Genomic DNA, 25,475 nt, shown 5'->3' on the forward strand with positions numbered 1-25,475 from the left:
CTTTGTGAACGGCAGAGTTTGTGCCACTTGTTCAGGGATTGGAAAATTCTGTATCAGCGTGTTATCGACTCCAATGGGGACTACTTTGAAGATTTATATAGAAAAAATTGTACATATTCTGCCAATAAAAAATTTCCTGAGGTCAGTCCGGTTACTTATTATACAGACTCTGTACAACATACAACTACTTTCACTTTCGACGTGTTTCAAATTGTGGTCAATGGGCAGGATCAAGCAATGGGTGTGCCACTTCTTTCTATAGGTCTGCCGGAACTCCACGTCTCTCCAGAACTCACTAATATGTATAGAGCCTATAATGTGATAAATAATTTCTCAAACAGATTTTTATAAATCAATGTATGGAAGATTTATATCTTACAATAATCAATAACCAAAACTATTAAATTTCCAAGTCATTGATGATGTTTCTACATTGGCAGCACTGCATTTACTCTGGTGCAAACGGCTAAAAATGCAAACTGGGCTATTAAAATAGAAGTTACAGGTTGAAATTATGATTAAACGTTATTTAAAAATCAAATTAAATAGAGTATGTTAGTTTGTCTTCGGCTTCTTAATGGTAATATGTTAAAAATATTAAGAATATAATTGATTATTTAAAAAATTTCAATCAAGAATAGGTGACTGTTATTTGGATTTTTAGTCTCTTGTCTGTAAATCCCAAACTCTAACCTCAATCCACTCTACTGAGTCTACTCTCTTCTCTTCGGCTCTATCTCAAGCGTTATCAGGTGTATCACCATCCTTCTCTTTTTGTTTTTCATAGATTATTTTGGTATTTTCTCCTTCCTGTTGCTTCTTGGTTTGGTTCTTGTTCTTGCATCGAGGACACGAGAACAAAGACCAAAGGTCGAGAGTTGAGAATATTAATTCTCAATTAAGACTAGGTATTTTTTAGTTCTCCAATCCATGTTGAATCAAGTGTAGTAATTTACGCCCAATAATTTTTTATTTATTGGGAAGATCTGTTTTTGCACTAATTGGTGTCCACTTGATGTATTTTTCATAAGTCGGCAAACAAGGTATGTAAAGTGAAACTATGTTTACGGAAACAAGATTGCCAAACTCTTGCAAAAGTAGATAACCTATAGCCTACTAGGCTATTAATAGCTAATTTATTAGAATGCACAACTTTTCAGTTTGCAGCTTGATAAAAATATAACTAACTCTGCCATCTATTGATGCATTATTTTGTAGCTATAGGCTATATTGGTTTTTTTATCAAAGATTATAAAAGGCTCCTTTAGGCTAATTTGTTATAGCCTACATATAATTTGAGTGTAGTTGCTGAATAAATAATTATTGGCTATTTTGTTTGGATAATAATTTATTTAATGATAATAGACTTAGCTTACGGTATCTCATTCATTATTACTGGATACTTTTGCTAATTTACGTAACTGACTCACTAATAACATCATTTTTAATATTTATCATTTACTAACTTTGCTAATCATGTAAAACTTTTTGTAAAAAGTGAATAAGTAGGCCCGTAGTATGTACGCAATTCCGAATGTAATATGTAGTTAGAAATTCAATACACTTTGATTTTTAACATCTGGCGAATGGAACTATTTTAATCTTGGACTTGAAAATTGCATGGTACACTTAAGAGATAAGATAAAAATAGGCCTATTTACTTGAGAGAAACTCAAGAATCTTATTTATAAAACTGACTCGATTCCAGTCATGATTCATCTTCTATAGGATCATTTTCCTTATTGCTTTTTTGAACTTAAACGACTCAATTCACCTGAATGTTTTTCCTTCATAAAAAGAGCATTTAATTACCGATGCGTTTTTCAATAAATTTCAATTTTAACTAGTCGATTCAAAAAGGTGCACAACAATTTTCATTAGTGATTGACTTATTTCAGTCTCATCAGTTCGGTAACTCAGCAAGCTCTCCTAAGAGCATGCTTATGAATAATAGGTGATTTTTAACTTTATCGTATGTACCTTTAGATTTGCTGGCTATAACTTCCTATAGATCCCAACCAAAAATTTGATGACAGGTATGTTGGCAAATGGTCTAGACTCTAGAATTACACCTTCTCTATGTCCACTTTCTATGTATAATCTTTTTCTCTACTATAAAAATAATTTATTTTACTGTAGGTATCTTTTAACAACTATAAGAGCAAACTTGTGAATACTTGGATATTGTTCACTTGACCACAACTATGAGATTTAGGCCCGGTTGCACAACAGCCGGTTAAATTGTAACCGCGATTAATTTCACGAGAACCAATCAGCCGTCTTCTCTGATTTGTTCTCGTGAAATTAATCACGGTTAAAATTTAACCGGCTGTTGTGCAACCGAGCCTTACTGACTGACTATAACTTCCACTTTTTAAGACTATGTACACCTCAAAAGTCTTAATACCCTCCTTAGTTTCTAGATTTTGTTGTTGGGGTGAAACTTGGTCAAGATTGGTGACGACAAAGGTCTTATTCGGAATGATCGAGTACAAAGAATACATTTGCGTAAAAACTTATGTTTCCAAAAACCATTAAATCAACAGGTTTTGTTCATAAACCCTGTTGTTTTATGGAAATTTATATTTATTTGTATTAATTTATGAAAATAACTTTCAGTTACTTGACTTGGTTGACAGATTATGCTATCAATTATTATTAATAATAATTTCTCTGGTCGAGGGAACAACACGACCAGAGGAGTTTATAAAGACATCTTGATTATATAAAGCATATAATCTACGTTTATTTACCAATTATTGAAACAATATACTGATTATTTGCCAATTTGAAAAAAATTAGCCCTCACTATTATATGAATAATGCATACATCAGATATATGAATATTGATCAGGGATCAAACCTGAAATGTAAATTTTGGGTTGTAGTACAGTCACTATATACATTGGTGCTTGCAATATATATTGTAGCTCTGATTTTTTTAAATTTAAATATACTATTTGGATACATGAGAGAAGTCCAGAATCAATTTCTTCATGCAAAATTTCCTTGTGCTAGATACAGGATGGCCTAAAAACCTCAAATTTTCGGTTCATTTTCCAGTTTCAAGTTATTTACGCCAAATCCAGTAATCGTACAGAAAATTTGCTCTATCCTTTTATTGGATTAAAAAAACACCTAACTTTTAGGTTCAACCATCATCACCAACTAAATTTTCGTTACATTGATATTTTGCACAATGATATAAGCTCATGAGATTATGTTCTATGAGAATAACCAGTTAGATGCAGTTCATTTTAGCATTTTCTAGAGGAGTGCGCGCATAAGGACACCTCAAGGATCAAATTTTCAAATACTCATAACTTTTGACACAATGTTCGGATCTCATCGTTCTACACTTCATTCTTCTCAGCTCTTCAAGGCGGTTCAAAATCATGCATTATAAGTGCAATTTGGTCGAAAAATGGAAAATTAATTTCTGAGAGTACTTCAACCGGTATTTTAATAACAGAAAAATGACCTATTCCTATATTTATAGCTAAGTATCTTGGTAACCCGTTATTATAAAAAACATTACTTAATCTTGAAATGTACAAGAGAATATTTTCTCTCATTTGCTGTAAACGTTTCTTGACTCATAATTATTGAAATGACTCACATAATCTCTTGATGAGTTATTGAGAGAAATCGACTGTTTAGAACTGTTGAGCAAATATTATCTCTTGTTTCGGTAGAGTTTTGATAACCACCGACGCTTTCTAATCTAGTGTTTGAGTAATCTTTTTGTGTAATGTGAGAAACAATAATCAATTATTAGTTTTTTTCTTGTTTCTGCAGGTATCATTTACAACTGATTCTGCATCGTACAGTAGTTGAAATGACTCGCTTATTCTCTTGATAAGTCATTGGGGGAAATGGGTTGTTATCAAACATGTGAGCAAATATTGTTTCTTGTTTCCGCAGAATTTTGATTGAAAACCATCGAACAGTTGAGCAAATCTTAACTATTGTTTTGGTTGAGTTTTGATTGAAAGCCACCAATGCTATCTTATCTAGTGGTTGAGTGAACGTTTTGTGTAATGTTGTGAGAAAGCATGGAAATTAGATTTGTTACTTTTCTTGTTTCTGCAGGGATTCAACATGGATGACAAAGACATGGACGAGCTTATCAGACAAATGTTGCAGAAACCTTCCAACATTTCCCATCCGGCCTCGCATACTACAAACGGGTCGTTTGACATGACCAACGGCACGGGCGCCGGCGCAAACGGGTCGTTTGACATGAACAACGCCACGGGCGGCGCCTCAAACGGACCGCTGGATCCGTTGAACAACGAGACTTTGATCAGAGAAAAGTTGAGCAGCTACTTTCTGCAGCAAATGCTGGAGACGGAGAACCAGAAAGATAAAGAGACAACAGCTGCAGCCAGTGCGCAGGTGCAAGCGCCTACAACTGCGCCACAAAATGGTGCCGGCAGCGATGTCAAAGTCGATCTCAGTCTCCGTGAGTTTTCCAGTTTTTTATCATCTCAAGCTGAGAGAGAATAGCCTAGGACACTTTGTATTAAGAAATAGTATGGTGGGAGAAAGAACAACCAATAACTAAACTCCATCCGGTCCCCTGTTATTGTACCGGCTGAAAAAAACAATTAAATAGAAATACAAGATAAGTCACTAATAACTACATTGCATTGTACATGCGATGATGTGTATAATATTAACCAAAGCTTCGTTTTAATGCTAAAATGAAGCCATAAATGAAACAGATTTATGCATCAATCATTCTTAATTTTTGATTCTCCATTTCACAAAAAACACATTAAAATTATGGGGAGAGAAACAAGGATACCTTGAGAACTAATTTTCTCTCGAATTTAAATGAAATTATTTTGGTTAGCCTATGTATGTTAGGTCTTCACTTTAACAACATTTTCAGTCCAAAAATATTCATTTTAACCATATTCTCGTATTAGACGTTTCGAATACCAACATTTTTATAATTATTTCTCTTAATTATCTCTGAAATAGGAAAAGAAAATGTTTACTTATTAGAAAAAAAAATCAAAATGGCCCGAAAACCAAATCAATTTGACAGCCAGTGTATCCTTAATATTTTTTGTCTGGTTATCCAAAATAAATTCTTCATTTGAGATCTAAAATTGTAGGAAAATGAGAGTAGTTTCACTAAACATTAGGTGCAAAGTTTCTATCATCAATGATAATATTGTTGAAATAATCTACTTATAAATAACGGAATTGGTGAATTGGAAACCTAAATAGGCCTAGTAAAGATATTTTATTAGAAAGATTACTGTAATTAAGAATAAAAAACATGATAATAGTTGTTTGTTTCGAGAATAGAATGTTCATTAAGCTCTTCAATTTCGATAGCGGAAGTGTGAAATGTCTCATACAGTTTATAATGCTACCGTATTCATTTGATCCACTTTCAATTTAAGGGTTTCTTGTTGATAACCCTCGATCTATCTACTGATTGAATGCTCCAATTTATTTTTCTGCTCATCAAAGTTTTTGTTACGATAAATGAAGACGTTATTAATTGAATGCCCTCGTGATTGAACAAAAGATCTTCTAATCATTTTTTACAGTTACTTTATTAATAAATAGAAGCTAGTTGCCTCAGCCTGTCAATGTTTATCCACTGTTCAGGTCCGATTTCTTCGCGACGATTCTACGACTCTAGCCGCTCGCCGGATGTAGTCTATTACTGTATAGTCAAGACAGATTACTGTATAGCTTAGACAGATTCTTTAGATCATTATAGAATTATAGAATGCTCTTAATAGCAGCCGCCGCGGCTAGAATCGTAGAGTCTCGCAAGGAATTGTACCTTTAATAATTGTATTGTATGTTGTTGAGAATGTACGGAACATCTTCTCAAGTTAAATACAAGGACACATTGTAATAATATGAATTTATTTTCATCCTACTCCTAGTCTACTGTGTTGTTAGATATTTTTCTTTGTTCTAAAATTGTACTTATTAGTACATCATCAAAAAAAGTACTATTCAACTTTTTCTAATATGAAGAACTCTTAAGCTGTATCTCCTCACAACAGTGTCAGTAAATACTGAAAATATAACTCCCATAAGTTGTAATAGGATTATTCATGCTTGCTCCGCCTTACTGAATGAGAATAGATCAATTAGAACTCATGGGAACTTTATTTTCGCTGTTTGCTGTCGTGTAGGAATTCATCTTTATTGATCGCAATTGTTATTTAGTTAAATTCTTCATTTGTTCTTGATTTATTTACATTATTTCTATGCTACCTACGGTAGCATTTATGTTAGTCTCTCTAGTCAATTGATTGATTTTATTGGCACCGTAACTTAATTGATAAAATAATCACATTGGAATTTAGAGCCGTATCTATTCGTTCTTAGCCAAGCACACTGTGGTTTTCTAGTATTCAGCTACTATAGTCTACTATAATGAGATTCACGTTTTAAAATCACTGGAAATGATAGAAAAGCGTTGTTGTCATGTTTCTTCTTGCACTGCCTTTAATAGTAGATGACTGTGATTCAAGTCATATCTGATCTATTATTAATTGTTGATTCTTGTTATTAATGATCAATTCTATTGAAAAATTATAGGCTATTCATCAAAAAATCTTTTCATGATTAAATGATACATTTTCATAATTGTGATTGAATACTCTAGTGGTTTATTATATTGCTGGCAATTTGGAAACGGTGCTGATTTGGGAAAGGGTACAGCTATGTGCTTTGGCCAATGACAGACAAGGGTAGCCAACCAATGTTAATCTAATGCTGACTTTATAACCTGAATCTCAATATAGAATCGTTCTGATTGGTTCCTGTCATTTGTAGGTAAACAAAGCGTGCTTTTCAAAAAACATTTTCAAGAATAGTTTTTTAATATTGCCATTGGTGGAGCTGTTTGAATTGAGTAATGAAGAATAAAGTATAATTTTTCATCATACCTAGAATATGTATACCTTATAATAAAATGCTTAGAATGAAGGCAGCAATTCAATTCGTCCTAGCAAATTAATGAATAACATGAAAACATCATAAATATTGTTTTTAGACTAATAGAGTACAATACTATTTTAATTTTTATTTCTTGCAGCTGATGTTGAAAATCTTGTGAAGCTACTTCTTCAAAATGTGAAAGTCTCCAATCAAGATAAGTCAGCCCTGGAAGAAGAGAAAGCGAAGCGCAGAGCATTGGAATTAGAAGGTGAAATTGAAAAAATAAAATAGAAATATGAATATTTTTATATCTCATATGAATTCTATCGTATTCAACGAGCAATTTCTCTATTTGTTTCTCTATATTTCCCAAGTTTTGAATTTTTCAAGTTTGTATCTCTAACGGTTCTCAAAAATAGCCAATCATAATCTTTGATCGATTGGCAATCAGATGTGAGAAATCAAGAAACATTCTGTCCATTTTTTACAACTAGAAAAATATCTTGAATTCACAAGCAACTAGGAAACAAACAAGGTAGAATAGGGTTGATACTCCAATAAAATTAGGAATACTGCTATAATTCAACCACATAACTCCTCTTCAAAAATTTTCACAGTGATTGAGAAAAAACATTCTTTTTTGTGTTGAAATCGTAGTAATTATTGCAATTAATTAGGCTTAATTCATTATGAAAATAACTAACCTTGTTCATTTCTCTCCTTACAGCCGAAGAAATGAGACAGAAGATCAAGATGTTTGAGCGGTTGTCTCAACCAACAGAAGGTAATTTTCATATTCTATTTTGTTCATCCATTTATTTTTTGCAAGTACATTAATCTTCAGACTTGTAACACTATTCAGTGGTGAATATAGAATATATTTTTTGTGTGGTGGGGGGGGGGTGTTGAAGGGGTCAAGGTTAATTTAAGGGAAGTGATTTTAAGTAAACACCCTATTATACTTTATATCAATCAGTTTTGCTGCTCATATTCAGAGGGTAATTAGCGCTGAACCACTTTTTCACGTTACCGAGAATACACTTTTTAATTGTTGACATTGAATCATAAAAAATGTATATTTCTTATCAAACCAATTAATGGAGCGATCTCAGTTACTATTTTTCAAACATTGGTCAAGATTTTAACAATGTCACATCTTATCCTTACTAAAAGGAGAGAAATAGGCCTATCACTGTCTGCCTCGGAGTTGCCTTATCACATGATTCATTAAAAAATTCAGACTACTGTACTATTTTTCTTTATATTCATTATTTCGGGGGCGGGGGGCGGTCTCCCTAGGCCTCCCCTTGTATACGCCCCTGACACTATTACAATCAATAATAATAGCATCGAGTGACCTGGCTGGCTCAAGTCTGGTGTCAGAGTTTTCAGGCCGCACCTGATCAATTTCAGGGCCTCTAACATGACCTAACGACTGTGATTAGGCAGCCAGGACCAAAGACTTGACGCGTGCATCCAAAACATGGGAGAAAAATATCTTGCCCGGGCCGGGAGTTGAAACCAGGCCTCTAAATTATAAACCTAGCAGCTTATCCACTCGACTACCGCCACTCCTTTATAATTAATAATAATAGTAGAATGAAAATAATATAATAATTCTAGATGAACTCTCTGTACCTGAGAGGTCAAGGGTGTTAACTCCATTTCATTGATTTTTCAGGAGAGCAAAAACAAACAATAAATCGACTTTAAAACAATGTAAGAAAAGAACCATACGGGCTAGAAACTTGGACTCAACATAGTTTTATTTCTTTACATTTTAATCATTTAACAGTATTTCATGAAACCTGAACGGTTTGGCATGTGGAGGACTTAACACTATTTACCTCTGATATTTTTCTTTCTTCTGCATTCAAGGAATGGAGTTAACTCCTTCCAAAATTCACAAAAACAACAATTAGTTTGTTTAAAAAATATATTTATTACATAAAACAAAAAAAAATTACAGTATTTGTAATTTGACAGTACTTAACTTCATTTTCTTTCTACCAATTTGTCAGGAATGTTTTTTCTGTGTATCTTTAATGAATACAATATTAAAAAGTATAAAATGAAGTAAGTTGTAGCGTGAATTGTAGTTGAATCGAAACGAAAATAGTCAATTAAAAAAAATGCATTTAAGTAATGTATCATTCTCCTTTGTATAGTGAAATTAAATCATGGAAAAATCTTCTGCATCATCCGTGAAATCTGGCATTTCTCGACAAACCAAGGATCTGTAGAAAGAGTGTGCTTCACTTGGCAAAAACTGTAGTGCTGTCTCCAAATCCTTGAGTTTTTTACTACTGATTTGCAATTGTGTGGCATTTGTTGGGTTCAAAGCATCTGGCATTGTTTTATTGCTTCTTCGACTATTTCGACAAAGAAGCACTTTTTTGAAGTCCACATCATCAAAAGAGGTTTTATAAAATAAGCTATTTGAATCTTCTTTTCGAAATTGCAAGAGAAACTTCCGAGATCAGAAAATCCTCGCCATCGCTATTCTTCTTCCTAGCTACAAGAAATGACTTGTCTGAAGTGAAAATCTCCTTGAAATTCAGGAAGTCTGTAATCTCCATATTCACAACTTTGATTTTCTCATTGATAGAAGAAATCAGTTGCTGCCAACCAGCTGGAGTCAGGATAACCATAGATGGAGTGGAATTTTTTCTTCTTTCTATGAGTCCATGCACACCATCCACCTCCATATGAGTGTGACCACACAATAGGAATTTATGATTTATTTTTTCCAAAGCTGGAAATTTATGAAGCAAATAAGCATAAGACATGGCCACAACTATATTTCTGGTTTGTCCAGGAGAATTATCAGACCATATAGTCAGTTCCTTGATAGAAGAATTGGAATGTAATGCCATCCACTTCAAAATGCATGATGCAATTTCGTTTGCCCCCCTGGCTCCCTTACTTTCATCCCACATGAAACAATGTGATACGTTATTTGCAGCATTGTGCAAGGTGAAATTATAAGTCCACAGCTTGCGCAAATAAAAATACTGTGTATTGGATAGATGTGGTGTAGGAAGACATTTTTCTAAATCACCTGTTAGTACAATGAATTCATCATCAGTTTTAGCTCTAACTTTATCTTCTCTTTTTAGATGATAACGGGTCTTAGCTTCATTCAAGTGATCATGATATTTATTCCTGATGATATTTCTATCTTCATCTAGTTTGGTGTCTCTTAATCTACTTTGGAACTTATCACATGTATCACACGTGTCTGTGCTTGGAAATGGAAACCTAAATTAAATTCTGTATTGAATATTTTTCGATACAGCCATTCCTTACATGGCTCTTGATTCTCTTGTTGACAGTGTTCTTTGTACAGTAAGTATAACTTTTTAATTGATAGATGTGGCCCTAGATATTCTTTTTGGGTTTTTTCTCTGGAATAATGGGACTCATATTTTGGAAACTTGGAAATATGCTCCTTTACAAAGTTGATGACACCTTGTGGGGTTTTATTGGGAGGTTCTTGATGACCTCTTTGGTCACTAGAGACAAGTCCCCCGGTTTGATGTTTCTTGATTGCATTTGTCACAGAAGTTTGTGAAATGCTCAATGTTGAAAGAAACATTTTTTTTGCAAACAGTGACTTCTTCATTATTGACAAGAAATGAATATTTAAGAGCTATATTTCTCTTCTTACTGCCATCAGTGGGTCTACTGCGCTCAGTTTTTAGAACTTTAACTCGAGAAGCCACAAACTGGCGTTTAACATCTACTGATTTATTTGCATCCCAATAAAATCTATGTATTTCATTTCGGTCTTCATTAGACAATTTCTGGAAACATTTTAGACTGCAATTATTACAGGGCTGTTTGATTGTTTTAACTGGCATAAGTTTACCCTTTTTACTAATGTATGGTAAACCACTTGCTAACAGCTTCTTCCTCTTATTACATTTCCATTGCATTTCATTACGAACTCTTTTTCTTGACTTTTTCTTTATTATTTCATCACAATTGGCAGATGAATTTTCAATAAGAGAATCATCCTTGTTGTTATTGCCTAACTTCTTACCTGAAGTTTCAGATTGTCGTGGTGAATTTACTTTTCTACTTGGTTGAAATACTATACTGTCCTGTGAATCTGATGAATAATCTGTAGGTGGAATGAAGTCATGGTCATCATCTGTGTTATCAAACATATCAGACTCAGAACTGCTAGAAGGAGGTACTGTGTCCCTTTTGTCGAATGTATGAGAACTGCTGCTGCATTTTTCTTCCCCTTGATATTCATCCTGGAATGAAAGAAAATAAATAGATTTATTTTCAGTAAAATCCTATGATTTATAGATACAAATCAGAATGAATGAAACTTTTTGTAGGGAATAAAAATACTATGTGAAGAGATAAAGAAATTAACTGACTTTAATAAAATTGTCAAGAAATTTACAATGCATTTTGCACAAGATATTTTTCACTGTCTGGAATAGAATTTGACAAAATGAATATTCAATTCATTTTTTTCTTGCAATGTTGATGAGAGCTAGCACTCTTTGAGAAACAAGAACTTAAAAGTATTTTCAACAGGAAAGATATTGTCACTCTCATTCAAAAAACAAGTAACACACAAAGGATTATCAACTTTACAGCTTCTGATCATTGCATTAAAACAGAACTAAAGTTTAGAGTCATTTCATAATATACTGAATATATATTCTATTCCCAAATATACTGAATATTTTTATCAGTTTACTTTTTTGTAGGTTAATAAATGGTGGTTCAAAAAACTTATCTTATAACAGATTTACTATGTATGTATATCTCAGTACTATAGCCTACTATGTATGGCAACTGAGATCTATAAACTTGTGTAATAATATTTAATTACCATGATAATAGAAATCTGGCAAAAAATCTTGAAGCTGTATTGTTACAATACAAGATCACTGCATCTTTTAATTTTGTAGCTCAGATTAGGTCCACATCTAAAAAAACCTTAGAAAAAAGGTATATATATTGAGTTATGAAAATTATTAGTACTCACTTGTCCTGCTTCTTCTTCCTTTTCAAGTCCATGAGGTAAAATAATAATTGGTTGAATCATAAGCTCAGTATTCTTCTCCTTTTCACATCCATTGAGCAGAAGCTTATCCTGGAATAAATTAATGAGAATAAAGATATTTATTTACTTTCAATAGAATGAATGGTTTGTTGCTGAAATGAGCAAAACTAACTGTTGAAACTAATAATTTAACAGATTGATTACACTAAGCCTATTGCTTCTATTTCAAATTCAAAAACAGTGAGTTAGGATACTATTTCAAATTAGCCTTATTCTATTATTTGGTCCAGGGTTCAATCCCTGGTCTGACCAAGTAATTTCTGTAGGGTCACTCGGTCACTCCCCTGTTTTGGAGAACACATTAAGCCATTGAATCCGGCTGCCTAAAAAGCAGTCATGTCAAAAGCCCTGAAATTATTCAGGTGGGACCCACACAGATGACACCAGACCTGAGCCAGACCTGATCACTCGATATTATTATGATTCTAAATAAGCCTCACTTAAGTCCTCAAGATTGGAGTCTATGAATCTGATGGAATGCCAGTTGAAGGAAAAAATCATAAATGTGCCTGTAACAATATTGGCATGAGTAATAGAAAGCTGACTAAAGTCTTGAAGTTCTTCTGTTACAATGGAAAACTACATTTTTAAATTTGATGGCTTAAATCTGGCCCAAATAATCCTAAGAACTGTGCAATGAAATCTATTGTAAATTAATCAAACAACAAAGAATAATTATTAGTTAGTACTCACTTGTTCTGTAATTTCTTCTCTCTTTTCATGCTGAGGTAATGAAATAGCCATTGGTTTCACTTGTCCTGTTTCTTCTTCCTTTTCAAGTTCATGTGGTGAAACAATCATTGGTTGGATCATAAGCTCAATATTTTTCTCCGTTTCATGTCCATTGAGCAGAAGCTTATCCTGGAATAAATGAATAAAGATATTCACTTTCATAGAATGAATGGTTGTTGCTACAAATAAAAATAAACAATACTACCTGTTGAAAATTACAATTTAACAAATTGATTACAGTAGGCCTATCGCTTCTATTTCAAATCCAATAACAGTAGTTAGGATGCTATTTCAAATAGTCCTTACTTAAGTCATTAAGATTGGAGTCTATCAATCTGGTAAAATGTTAATTAAAGTAGAGAATAATTAATGTGCCTGTAACAATATTGGCATGAGTAATAGAAAGCTGACTAAAGTCTTGAACCTCTTTTACTACAATAATAGAGAACTACATTTTCAAATTTGGTGGCTCTGATACAAAGAACTGTGGAAAAAATCTCAAATTTTAAACAAAAATTCTATTGTAAATTAATTAAGCAACAGAGAATTTAAGGTAGTTAGTACTCACTTGTTCAGTATTTTCTTCTCCCTTTTCATGTTCAGGTACCGGTAATGAAATGGCCATTGGATGGGTCGCATTATTAATAGACTTCCCCGCTTCACTTCCACTTAAGAGATTATCCAAATTATCTTGATTAGAAGGCTCGAATTGTATTCCGAGTAACTTTAAGCAATAACTGCCCCGACTCATTTCAAGATCTAGACTATGCACTATGATAAAAAATACTTGCCTTCTAGTTCTAGGTTAGTTTATTCAAATCTGCATTGTACAACTGTAGCAAGGTGCTGTAGGGCTACCAACTTAAGCATATTAATAAAATCACATATAAAATAATGAAAATTTTGAAATTTACAGAGTGAATGTATTTTTTATTTTGAATTATATATTTATCATCAATTCCTTTTATTATAGAAAGTGCTTTTCACCAATAACATCTCCAAAAATATTACAAAATGAAAACCATTGTTAGAGGTAGAAAGTATCATGCTGGAGTTAACATTGGATGCCTCTGAGATTGTCATCAGACAAGTAGATAATTTTAACTGGGAGATAATACCATGTCATCCATCCATTCTCAGAGGTAAACAGTGTCATGGGGATTTAATATTCTTTACTTCTCAGCACATTGGAGTTGATACCATTTTTGCAACTCTTAAAAATGGCTTTCAATGTATGTAGGAGTTAACACTATATACCATTGGATAAAGAATTTTCTCCTGATTCCATAATTATATAGTATTAACTCAATTTCGTAAAAAATGGAGTTAACACCCTTTACCTCTCAGGTACAAACAGGACTGCTGTCAGCACATCATGAGAAAGTCCCTGTATAACTTTGACTAGTTGACAATAAAATAGTATTCTCGTGTTATGTCGGGTAGTTTAGCAATGAATTTTAATAGTTTTGAATGAAATAAATATTGAATAACCTACCTGGTTCAGGTTTGGTGTCAGAGTTCGAATCTGATTAATATTGGGTGGTCAGGGTCTTTGATGTTAATGTTTTTCCATAGATGATACTGATGTCCTGATGTTTTCATCTGAACTACGGTACAATCTGAGATAGTTGGTATATATTTGTGCTTGTTTAAATTAAATAATAATGGAGATTCTGGTCCGACCGGGCATTGAACGCGGGACTATAGAAGCCACGTCCAATTCCTGATTAGAGTTCATAAAATAAAAAACTCATGAAGTTAAAGTGTAAATTTCTAGTGAGAAAACATGAAGAACCGAATACATAACCTACATACTTGAGTGTTGATAGGAAATGACATTGGGTAATACGGAAAGGCAGAACATCCAAAAGGATCTCTCTGCCGATAAAAGCCATAAGAATTAATAAATTAGAATGGAATTAGAATACCACAAACATTTATTTTAACCTTAAAAGAGGCAGTTGGACAGTTTCAAGTAGTTTTATTAACTATGGATACTTACCACATTATTTTCACTACAATAAATTTAAAGGCTGTTTTATTATTAAAATTCTATTCAGTTGTTGAAATTACAATACAAGGAATTTTGGATTCTATTTACGTTATTAAACCTATTAAATTATTCGGTATTATTAAAATGTTTATTATATTTTGGAATATCAATTATGATTCTAATTCTTTACATTTCTTTTACAGCTGCTGCAGTTCAAAAGAAATTAGATGCATTCCAGGTCAACTATTTAAATTCGAACAAAACAGGTAAAACTACCAGAAAATTTCAAAAATATTTCTGAATACATTTTTCTTATCCATAAATTACATTTTTCTTATCCATAAATTTGTCAATATTTATTCTCTTTGAACATGATTATAAGAAAACAAGAGAAACCTTGAAGAAAGTTGACAAATATTATTTCGTTTATAAAGATCTAAACTGTATAAAGACATTCAAATACATTTTCTGCAATCAAGTTCAGGAATTTCACTACAGACATTTGAAACCTACTACACATCTAAATTATATTACTACAGTAGTGTACCGATTATCGGGACTAATTGATGCATGGCAGAGTCAGGATAACTGATAATCTGCATAATCAATTTCAACTTGATTTTACCATAGAGAAAAGATAGCATTAAAAAATATACCATGGTATATGGCGTTTATGTTCTAGTTTTCAATGTCAACTCAAGCTGATAGTCCATATAGTTTATTTAATGAAACTGTGACGCTGGTAGTCTCTCATACTGTGCCGTTCTTACACTTTCACCCGGCCAAAACAGTAATAATAGACTACAGATGGAAATTAATGAGATATATTGCATTTATTCAAATGATTGCATTTATGCTAATGAATTAATAACTATTATTAAACGAAAAGTCGATTTCCGAGCTGACAAATTATTTTTGAATAATTGCGCACATCGAATTTCCATCTAGCTGTTTACCCTGTTGTCAATATTTGCAGAATATTAGCAAAAGTCTTTGGGGTGATATACAACCTTTTATTTGGATTTTCATTTAATAATAGATAGTAGTCAACAGTAGTCGGCTCGAATTAACAAAAGTTGGCTTGAAATTTGCAACATAACCTATACTATGGGATGTTATCTTTTCTCTACGATTTTACCCTAGCTTTCAAGTTTAGAAGTAATTTAAACTTTGCATTCTGCAATATAATATTATTATTATTAGCGTATGGCAAACACATAGACACACACATACACACACATGAATTCACAAAAATATGCAGGTCTTTGACCTTTGTCAGCTTGAAAAAAAATATATATAAAACAAAATAAAACCATCTATCTAGGTTATAGAATACAAACAAAAATATATGACAAAGAAAAGTGTATATATGCACAAGGAAATAGGAAATAATCAAGTCAAACTTGAATGTCCAGGTTGGTTATGTAGGCTATTGCTTGTGGAGATGCTGCTATAAAATCATCTGAACCGCCCTGATAGGCTCGAATAGCACAATGCCGGATGATATGATTCATTGTTTGTCTAGCCTCTCCACAATCACAATCAGGGGAGGGCAATCTACCCCAGTCACTAAGAGATGCTCTACATCTTCCGTGCCCAGTTCTAATCCTGTTGAGTGCTGTCCATGTTCGCCTTGGCAGATCAAACCCAGCCACACTCCTCCCAACAGAATAGCCGCTCAGCCAAGCGCATGGGAGGGCGCCTTGACCTCAGCCTGTTACCGAGCTCCAGAAGATCTCTGTGGATTGGGAGTGCTGTCATTTTTTATCTTATTATACTCACGAACATGAGCAAAAGATCTTCGCAGCCCTGGTGGAGCAATGTTGCTGAGAATTGGCAGCCAATATGTGGGGGTGGTTCTAATGGTCCCAGAAATAAGTCGCATGGAATTATTCAGCTGAGTGTTGACTCTATTCACATGGGCACTATTCTCCTGGGGCACTATATAGCCTGGCAAACCTTGTGATGATGTGAAAAGCTACCGCCCAATTGCACTGCTGAGTGTGAGTTACAAAGTGCTAGAGAGGCTTCTCTACAATAGGATAAGTAAAATAATACTAGAGCATGTACCGATTGAACAGGCTGGATTTCGACCCAACCGGAGTTGTACAGACCAGGTTCTCTCTTTGACGACATATATCGAGGCAGGCTTCCAAAAGGGATTGAAAACATCTGTTGCCTTTGTGGACCTGAGTGCTGCTTATGATACAGTGTGGAGAGAGGGACTCATTTTCAAACTCCTGCATGTTCTACCAAGCCTAAAAATCATCCAATTGATAAATAACATGCTAAAGAACAGATGCTTCAGAGTGCTCATGGATGATAAGCTAAGCAGAAGAATATAATATTACTTTGTAGTATGTAATATGATTTGTATACATTTATCTTTCATTTTCATTCTGAATAAAATAGATACCATGATTTAATGATCACCTAACTCAAATATTTTATCTATTAAAATATTGTACTGCATCTTGAGTGGTAGCAGTGGACCAATTAGCTACTTGAATGCATAATAGGATAGGTTTTTAGGGGATTTAATTTTTTTGTATCATCTAGCGGACTTCCGGATGATCGGTGCTTCACGGTACTCCTATTAATATTACGATATAAATTTGTATAAAAACAGTTTTAAGTCTGTTGTGAAAAGAATTGTGACTATTTTCATAAAAGTTCCGCCTCACTCTACTTCTCTACCTGCTCAATAAGTTGTTGAATTATTTATGTTATTCATAATAATTAACTAAAATAACAATTGTATGAATGCTTATTTCTATGATTCAATTTATTGTTCATTTTTCAGGAGATTCCATGCAGGCCACAATGTCCAAATATATTAAGGACCTGATGTTAAAAGAGTAAGTTCATTTCATTTATTTCAAAAATAAAGTATATTTTTGTTTATTTGTTTTCAATCAGATTTATAGCTCAGTAAAAAATATTTTTCATAATGCATTTGAATTAATCTATTTAAATTAATAATAAGAACATTTCTTATAATCATTATTATAAAGTTATCAATCAACTGTTAAAGTAGAGTAAATACTTTAATTCACATTACTTTAATGAACTGTTTACTGGTTATGACAATATTTTCCTTATTTCATTCAAGTTAATCTATTATTCCCTTTCAATGATCATTAATGCTTATTGTATTTTGTTGAATTAATTTCATGATTTAATTGAATTACTCTACCATACCTAATGAAATAAGGTGTATAAAAATGACCCCATCACATTGATCGTTTGTTCTTTATAAGTAGGCTAAAGCATGTTAACCTCTTTTATCATAGTTTGACAATTAACAATATTGTCTGATGACAAAAAATAGTCATGCTAGATTAGCTACAGTTTTTAAAGAATGTGTTTACTCATTTACTCTGGATTTGCTAGTGAAATCTATAGAATTGTGTAATGTTGGATTAACAATGATTAAATGGTGCCATTACAAAAACCGATTTTCCTAGAGCTATATTAAAAAAAATGTTACTCTTAAGAAGAAATTAATTTGTGTTTGGCGTGGTTTCTAGCATCCAATAACATATAACCAATCAGAACAATTCTAGTTTTTGGCTGTTGGGTATCCAAATTAAATTTGGTTAAGTTTGTTCTCAATATTTTTTAAATAAATATGGACTTTGGAGTTACAATATGTGAAATCTAGGCTCCAGGCAAATACTAGGCCTACTCTTTGTTACATACTGAGCAATATAGTATTCAAGTATTGCAATATCTGTGGTAGCACTGATTTTCCTGTAAATGTCAACTATTTTTCATGATTATTACATAATTTATTATTGTTGCTTAGAGTGCTGTATGGATTCAACTTTCACTGATTATATATATTTTTCAGTCAATTGTCAAAGAAGAAGCTGTTCAGTGATCCAAAATGGTTTCCGGGAAGCAGCAAGGATGCTGAACAGTCGAACACCAACCCTGGTAAAGACAAAGACATGTTCAAGGAAATGCTCAGAAATCCACACAACCCCATGCAGCCTGGTCCTTCAGGGCAGTTCCATGGTGGTCCCATGTATATGCCACATGGAATGCCTTACCATGGGAATGCTCCACCATTTCAACAGAATTTGCACCCAATGGGACATGGCGGGGCTCATGGTATGTATCCTCAGCAGCCGCCTTACATGAGTGGATATGGTGCACCACATGGCAATATGTGGCATGGGCCTCCACATCCTGGATATCAGGGACCCAGTGTACCACATCCTGGATATCCTGCACAGGGAGGGCCACACCCTGGATATCCGGCCCAGGGAGGACCATTTCCTGGTCCAAAACAAGCGATGCCACCTCAACAAGAGTCAAAGAAGAAACAGAAACAAGTTCAGCCTCAACCACAGAATCCTCCAAAACAAAAGCAGCAGCAACAACAAAATCAACCCAAGCAAAAACAACAACAGAATCAACAACAAAATCAACCCAAGCAAAAACAACAACAAAATCAACCCAAGCAGAAACAACAACAACAACCAAACCAACAACAGAATCAACCAAAACAAAACCAGGCACCAAACAATCTGAATGTTCCTCAAGGAGAGGGAAAGAAGAAGAAGAACGCCCAAAACCAGGAACAAAACAAAAATGGTGCCCAGCCCAAACTAACAGTTCCGGTAGGATCTTGTGTTACTCTTTCTCCCAACTCTTCAACTTCAGTGGCAGCTGCACAAAATGGAGGCTCAAAATCCAGCTCTGGCATCAAGTTGACCCAGGATGAGATCAACAAACTGAAACAATCGATTCAGATGATGGACGCTCAGGCGGCTGCCACAGGCAAGAAGAAAAGAAACAAGAAGAAGAAGAAAGCAGGAGGTGAAGAGGGGGACGATAGTGGAAGTGGCGGCGAAGGGGGGGATAAGAGCAACAACTTGTCAAAGGAGGGAGGTGGTTGTGGAGGAGGAGGAGGAGAAATGGTGATGAATGAGCTGGGTGGAGGAGGAGGAAAGAAGAAGAACAACAACAATGTGGTGGAACAGAAGAAGAAGGATGAGAAGGAGGAGGTGTTGGAGCAACCGGTAGCTGCACCAGGAGAAGGCAAAAAGAAGAATAAAAAGAAGAATGCTGGAGCTGATGGAAATCAGGCAAATCCTGATTTTGCACTGTATGTTGGAGATCGTTGGCCATCTGTGGCTGACGTTGAGGCTGGACGTTTGCAGGTAACTTGAATTTCACTTTTCAAACATTTTTCCAACTTTTGCCTTTCAACTAATTACCAACTTTTTTCAGATTCGAAGAAACGGCTGGCCAAAAGTCCTAACTGCTTCCTGAAATTACTCCAATTGCAATTAAAATTCAATTTTTTAAGCTTTTACACCATTGAGAATTTCACACTCAACATTTAAAGCTGCTATAACAATTGAAAGCATAAAATGTTTAATTAATACATCAAATTGAAGAGAATTGATTTCTCCACAAACCAACGTTCAGTACGTTGCTTGTTGTTGAGTAATAAGACCTGAAAGTGCAAAAAGTTGGAAGAGAAACTGTATTTTCAAAGATTTTACACTTTTAAAAGTGAATATCTCGAAAACTAAAGGAGATATCACAAATTTTACTGAACAAAACTTGTAGGAAATTTATCTACCTTCATTTTTGTACAGTTAGTCATTTCGCTGAAATGCATTGCTTTCAAGATTCATGCATGTAAGCCAGAAATGAAAAAAAACGAAAGTTTCAAACCACCCTCATCTTTTGATATGTTCACTTTCTAACTAGTCCAAACAAAGTTGCAAAGTCAAATATTGTGTTCCAAACGTTCCCTCCAAATTTCCCTGTCAATTGATCTATTGTTGTTGAACTGATGATTTTGCACTCAAAACTATAACGGCTACAACAATCGAAGTGAGTTGCGTAAAATAATGAAATAATACATGAAATTGAAGAGAATATGATGCTCTATGAGCTCATGGTTGATTAGCTCGGATTTTTCTAATCAATCATTAAAAAGTTATAAGGCAAATTATGAAAAAGTCGGAGCCGGAAGGGTTTTTCTTCAAAATGTGACACCTTCGAGAGCTCATACCTAGAAACCTAGAAGAGATATGGGAAAATGTTATAGATGAAACTTGTAGGTTAATTTGTAAGCTTTAATTTTATTTTCGACAAAAATTTTCGAAAGATGCATATTGTTCGAGATTATGTGCAAAAAAACAAAATATGGTACTTTCAAACCACCCCCACCTCCTTTGCACAGGGGGTAGGAGTGAGGACTTTTGATGTGTTTACCCCCTCACTATCCTTAAAAGTGCTGCGGGGTCAAAAATAGTGTTCCAAACTTTTCCCTCAATAATCTTTCGTTGACTGGACTATTGGTGATATGAAATCTTATAACCGTCCGGGTACGGAGCGTTTCTCCAAACATACACCGTTCCTTTTGGAGAATAGAAAACAATTATTCATTTCATTTTTCTAAACAACCTATTTGTGCAATTAGATGACTGTCTGCAAATCTTGATTGTGAATATAATTGTAATTAAATCATTTTTCATATTTTTGCTCCTATTGATGAATTTGTAATGAAAGTTATACTTTTTTATTTATTTCAGCTGGATCAACCAGTCAAGAACATTTTAATGGTGGATAAGACGGTGAATGGAAATGTGTGTTCCACTCCAAAGACAGTTCAAGACATGCTGATATTCCATAAGCTGCATCCCACCGCTGTACTTGTCTTCACCAGTGATTAGGTCAATGACCTTTCACCCATGTCAAGGTCGTATCAATTAACATCACTACTGTAGTCAGCCTCCAGGGCTCAGGAGAACTCGCTCAAAATAGTTCAAGATGATTGCATACAATTGATGATCAAGCTGGCAGCTTATTTGTGACTTGTGATTGACTGCATGCAATTAATAATCCAGCTAAAATAATTGTATCTCAAACTTACATTTGTGATGTTTGATGATGAAGTACTTCACAAATTTTTCTATCCACTTTCAATGTTATCCTATTTTAATCTTGAGGGTCACTTTCTCCAAAAAGCTGAACTAATTTGTATAACATTTATAAGGAACAACTGATTTATGTAAATAGATTTTTTATGAATTCTTTAATAGGCTATCATTTCAGTTTTGATTTCAAAGACACAACATTTATTTCTCAATATACATTTTTCTAGTGTGAGAACTTTGAATTTTCGCTGGCAGTAAGCCTTTGCGTGTTAATAATTTGAAGTTGGTTGAACGCAATAGAAATATGTTGTAGAACATACAAACAATCTCAGAAACGGAAGATTCGAGTCTCAAAGTAAAAAGTAACAACACGCTACACTCATTCACTTGAAATTTATATTTTGTCTGGGATTTTCCTCCCAGGAGAGTACTTTTGGATTTACCCTGTCCGACTGGTGGCATTTCGCGAGCCTGCACTGGTTCATCAGTGACATCAGTCCAAGTTAATTTACTTTATTTTACTTGTTCGTCATATTGAACTGCATTAAGGAAGCAACGCACCCGCAGTATATGACACGTCAAAGTAATGACAATTAATCTAATATATATATTTATATTACTAATAACCTTCATCTATCAATCACAACAGAAAAGAGAACACAACCGAGAACACATAACATACATTAAGCAAAATTCAACTAACAAGGAAGTCTGCTAATTTGTATGGTCACAATACAGTAAGGAATTCCCTGAGTGTATTTTTAACTCCCTCAAGCCCTCAATTTCTCTGATGTGAGATGGGAGTGAAATTAATATTTTCATTCCCATATAAAACGGGCCACTCTCCAGCAGACAAAGTCTATGAGGTGGGTAAACAATACCTTTAAATCTTGTATTTTGGGGATGACTCAACTGGTTCTCTTCATTTACCCGTCTATTTTTGAAAACGAAGATTGCTAAATCAAATATATAAATAGCAGGAGCTGCTAGCAATTTCTTTTCTTTAAAATAAGGCCTGCAAGAATATCTTCTATTAATCTTATAAATTATCCTCACGGATACTCTCAAAGCAAACAAGGCTCTATTCAACTAGTGACCTTAGAAATATGTAGCTTCCATTTCGAATCACTCTCCACCATCAAACCCAAGAATGCTGTGGAATCAAAAGTTTCAATTTTAGTCTACTCTGAGTTACAGCTCGGCTCTTCCATAGCACAAACATCCTGCCGGACTCCAATTGGCATCACGTTCGTAGAACTACATCTTCTTCCTGCAGTGTACTCTGTCGGTCCATGCAGGCGATTGCTGCTTGTCGCTTGTATCGTAGTACACATAAAATAGGTCGTACTTATAAGTTGGATCAAAGTCAATAGGACCTTCATAAAAAATTAAAAGAACTCTCCAAGCTCGTTGCTGCTTCTGCAACTGCTCGTGAGCTCATGTCAACGCGCTAGTTGAAATCGCAGCACCAAATTACATCATCATGACAGTTTGAAGATCGTCCAAAAAATGGCATTTTTCTGATTATTTCGGCGTAGTCAACGTTTCTTTCTGCTACTTGTGATTGACTTATTGGCGAATTGCTTATTAGATTTCCAGTCTTTTGATATATGGTGGAAGAATGTTGAAGAGTGTAACAGGAAGGCATTCAGTCTCAGCTTGTCTCGGACATCCGGAAATTGTTTAGTACCCATTCAATGTCATATCAATCACACGGATGTGGCCACTGTCTAACCAAACAGAGGCAACATACTCTGCTGCAGTGCACAGAGTCGCAGCTTTTATAGTAGCAGCTACATTAGTCTTTAGAGGATATTCGAGCTTCGTCCCCTGCAACCCCGGTGTGGTAGGTTGGCAGCATCCGCGCTTCACCTAGGAGGTGGGTTTCGCCCGCTCAATCGCTCTCTAAAACTGTAGAGTTGTGGGTAGCAGCCTCCGCGCTTAGGCTGGGAGGCGGGATTGCCCTCCCAATCACCTGTTATATCTATACAGGTTTGGGTAGCAACCTCCGCGCTTCGTGCTCCGGCTGGGAGGCGGGCTTCGCCCCCTCAATTGCCCTTTAAACTGTACAGGTGTGGGTAGCAGCCTCCGCGCTTTGCGCTCCGACTGGGTGCCGGGCTTCGCCTGTTAAATCAATACAGCTGTGGGTAGCAGCCTCCGCGCTTCGTGCTCCTTTTTTCTCCCTGGTTTGTTCAGGACACATGTTTTCCCGGGTTCTGAATCCTATTATGACTTAGAAAATGCAGTAAATTTCATATTTTTTGCAAAAGTCCACCCTCCCCCCATAGAATTAACTTTCGCCTGAAGTTTGCTCTCAGTCTCTGCAATGACAATACCAATGACGCTGCAAGGACAATAATATCGGCATAAATTAATTTTTCACACCTGGTGGGAGAACTTTCTATACCTGTATGTTTATTTAACGACCGCATTGAGTTCTTACCGATGACTGAAGTTGTTCTCCGTTTGTGGGTTTGTTCGACGATTACTTTGTTTGCTTTCTTCAAATAACTTGAAATTTCAATCAAATCAAATCATATTCTTTGAACCATTATAATGCTGTACAGATTGAGATCGTTGGTCAACGAAATTGAGCCGAATGAATAAAGAGTGAGCCAAGTCTATCAAGTATTCAAACTGCGAGTAAATAAATGTGAATAAAGTTCCGAGTTGAGTCCAAACGGTTTCCTTGCTAGATTGCAGAGATGGAAGTAAGTGCTCGGTAGCCCGGATATTCAACTTTTGTAACATCTGTTATTCGACTTTCACTTTTGAAAATGTGAATTTAACATAAACACTATTGGACTGATTAGCGGTCAGTTGTCTCTTGATGCTGAACGAGAATTCACTAGTCCTAATCTAAAGTAAAATGTGGCTGAGATTGATCAATAGCAAATGGAATGATTATTCGATTATATTAATGTAAAATATGAGTGAGATTGATCAATTTCAATCATTTCTAGAGCAATTTTATAAATTCCTCCAATTCCCCAACATTTCTTGGCCTCGGAAATATTCCCAAATCATAAGTTCCTTCCCACTGGGAATATTCCCGATCCACATAACTAGTCCTAATCCTCTTTATTCACCCTGCCCAATGACTCGCTGCTTCATAATCTTTAGGATATAACAGGATAACATTGAAAGAGCATGAGAATAGTTATTTGTGCAACTAGTGCGCAAAGTGACAGTTTGCTGCACCGAAAGAAATGTTCACGCACGAGCCGTAGGCGAGGGCGGATTGGTTTCTTGAGTGCAGCAGAGGAACTTTGCGCACGTATTTCACATTAAATTTTTCCTGCAGTTACCATTGAATATGAAAAGTGGTTGGTTATGGTAAAATGATGGCTGAAATCCATCAAATGTTTGTCTGTATAATTTTGTTATTAATAACAACTTTTATTTATTTTAAACTTGATAATCCAATTGTAAATTAATAATCGATAATTTATTCAAATTAAAAATTAAATTAATCCAATTAATTTGAAAATTTGAATAATTTTGAGTAAATCTTGATTTCTAAATAATTTTTCAACCAATCAATTTATGTATGAAAAAATATTATTTGAAATAATGAATTTTTATTTATTTGAAAATCAGAAAAAATATAGATAGAACAAATTCGCATTCAAAATACACGCCAACAATGTCAACAGCTGATTGGGATGGCTGCAAGATAATACGCAAAGTATTAAGAGTACGCAAAGTAATACTTTGCGCACTAGTGTGGAAAAGTGATTCTTCGCATTCTGTAATCAGTGCAGGAATGGTCACTTTTCAAGGTAACTGTAGGAAAAAAATATTTTGATGATTTATCATCCCGTCGGCT

At 34.5% G+C, this 25,475-nt stretch overlaps 1 protein-coding gene across 6 annotated transcripts; it reads left to right on the forward strand.

Moving 5' to 3' along the window:
* Positions 1-481: 481 nt before the first annotated feature.
* Positions 482-24,596, forward strand: LOC111061276 (protein MLP1 homolog). Of its 6 annotated transcripts, none has more exons than XR_005572637.1 (9): positions 482-580; positions 4,093-4,465; positions 7,082-7,192; positions 7,652-7,708; positions 14,945-15,007; positions 17,545-17,599; positions 18,595-19,912; positions 21,302-23,638; positions 23,788-24,596. XR_005572637.1 is itself a non-coding variant. In XM_039439009.1 (9 exons), exons 2-9 carry the CDS (start codon positions 4,102-4,104, stop codon positions 21,440-21,442), a joined length of 2,067 nt encoding a protein of 688 aa, XP_039294943.1. In that variant the 5' UTR covers positions 726-1,043; positions 4,093-4,101; the 3' UTR covers positions 21,443-24,596. The 6 variants fall into 6 exon arrangements, 5 of the variants coding, with proteins under 5 accessions (XP_039294940.1, XP_039294941.1, XP_039294943.1 ...); XM_039439009.1 differs by lacking the exon at positions 482-580 and adding an exon at positions 726-1,043 and having other exon boundaries at positions 4,093-4,200; positions 4,243-4,465; positions 21,302-24,596; XM_039439010.1 differs by lacking the exon at positions 482-580 and adding an exon at positions 1,772-2,036 and having other exon boundaries at positions 4,093-4,200; positions 4,243-4,465; positions 21,302-24,596.
* Positions 24,597-25,475: the final 879 nt, after the last annotated feature.

This window comes from Nilaparvata lugens, chromosome 12 (assembly GCF_014356525.2).
Source record: "Nilaparvata lugens isolate BPH chromosome 12, ASM1435652v1, whole genome shotgun sequence".
NCBI classification, from domain to species: Eukaryota; Metazoa; Arthropoda; class Insecta; order Hemiptera; family Delphacidae; genus Nilaparvata; species Nilaparvata lugens.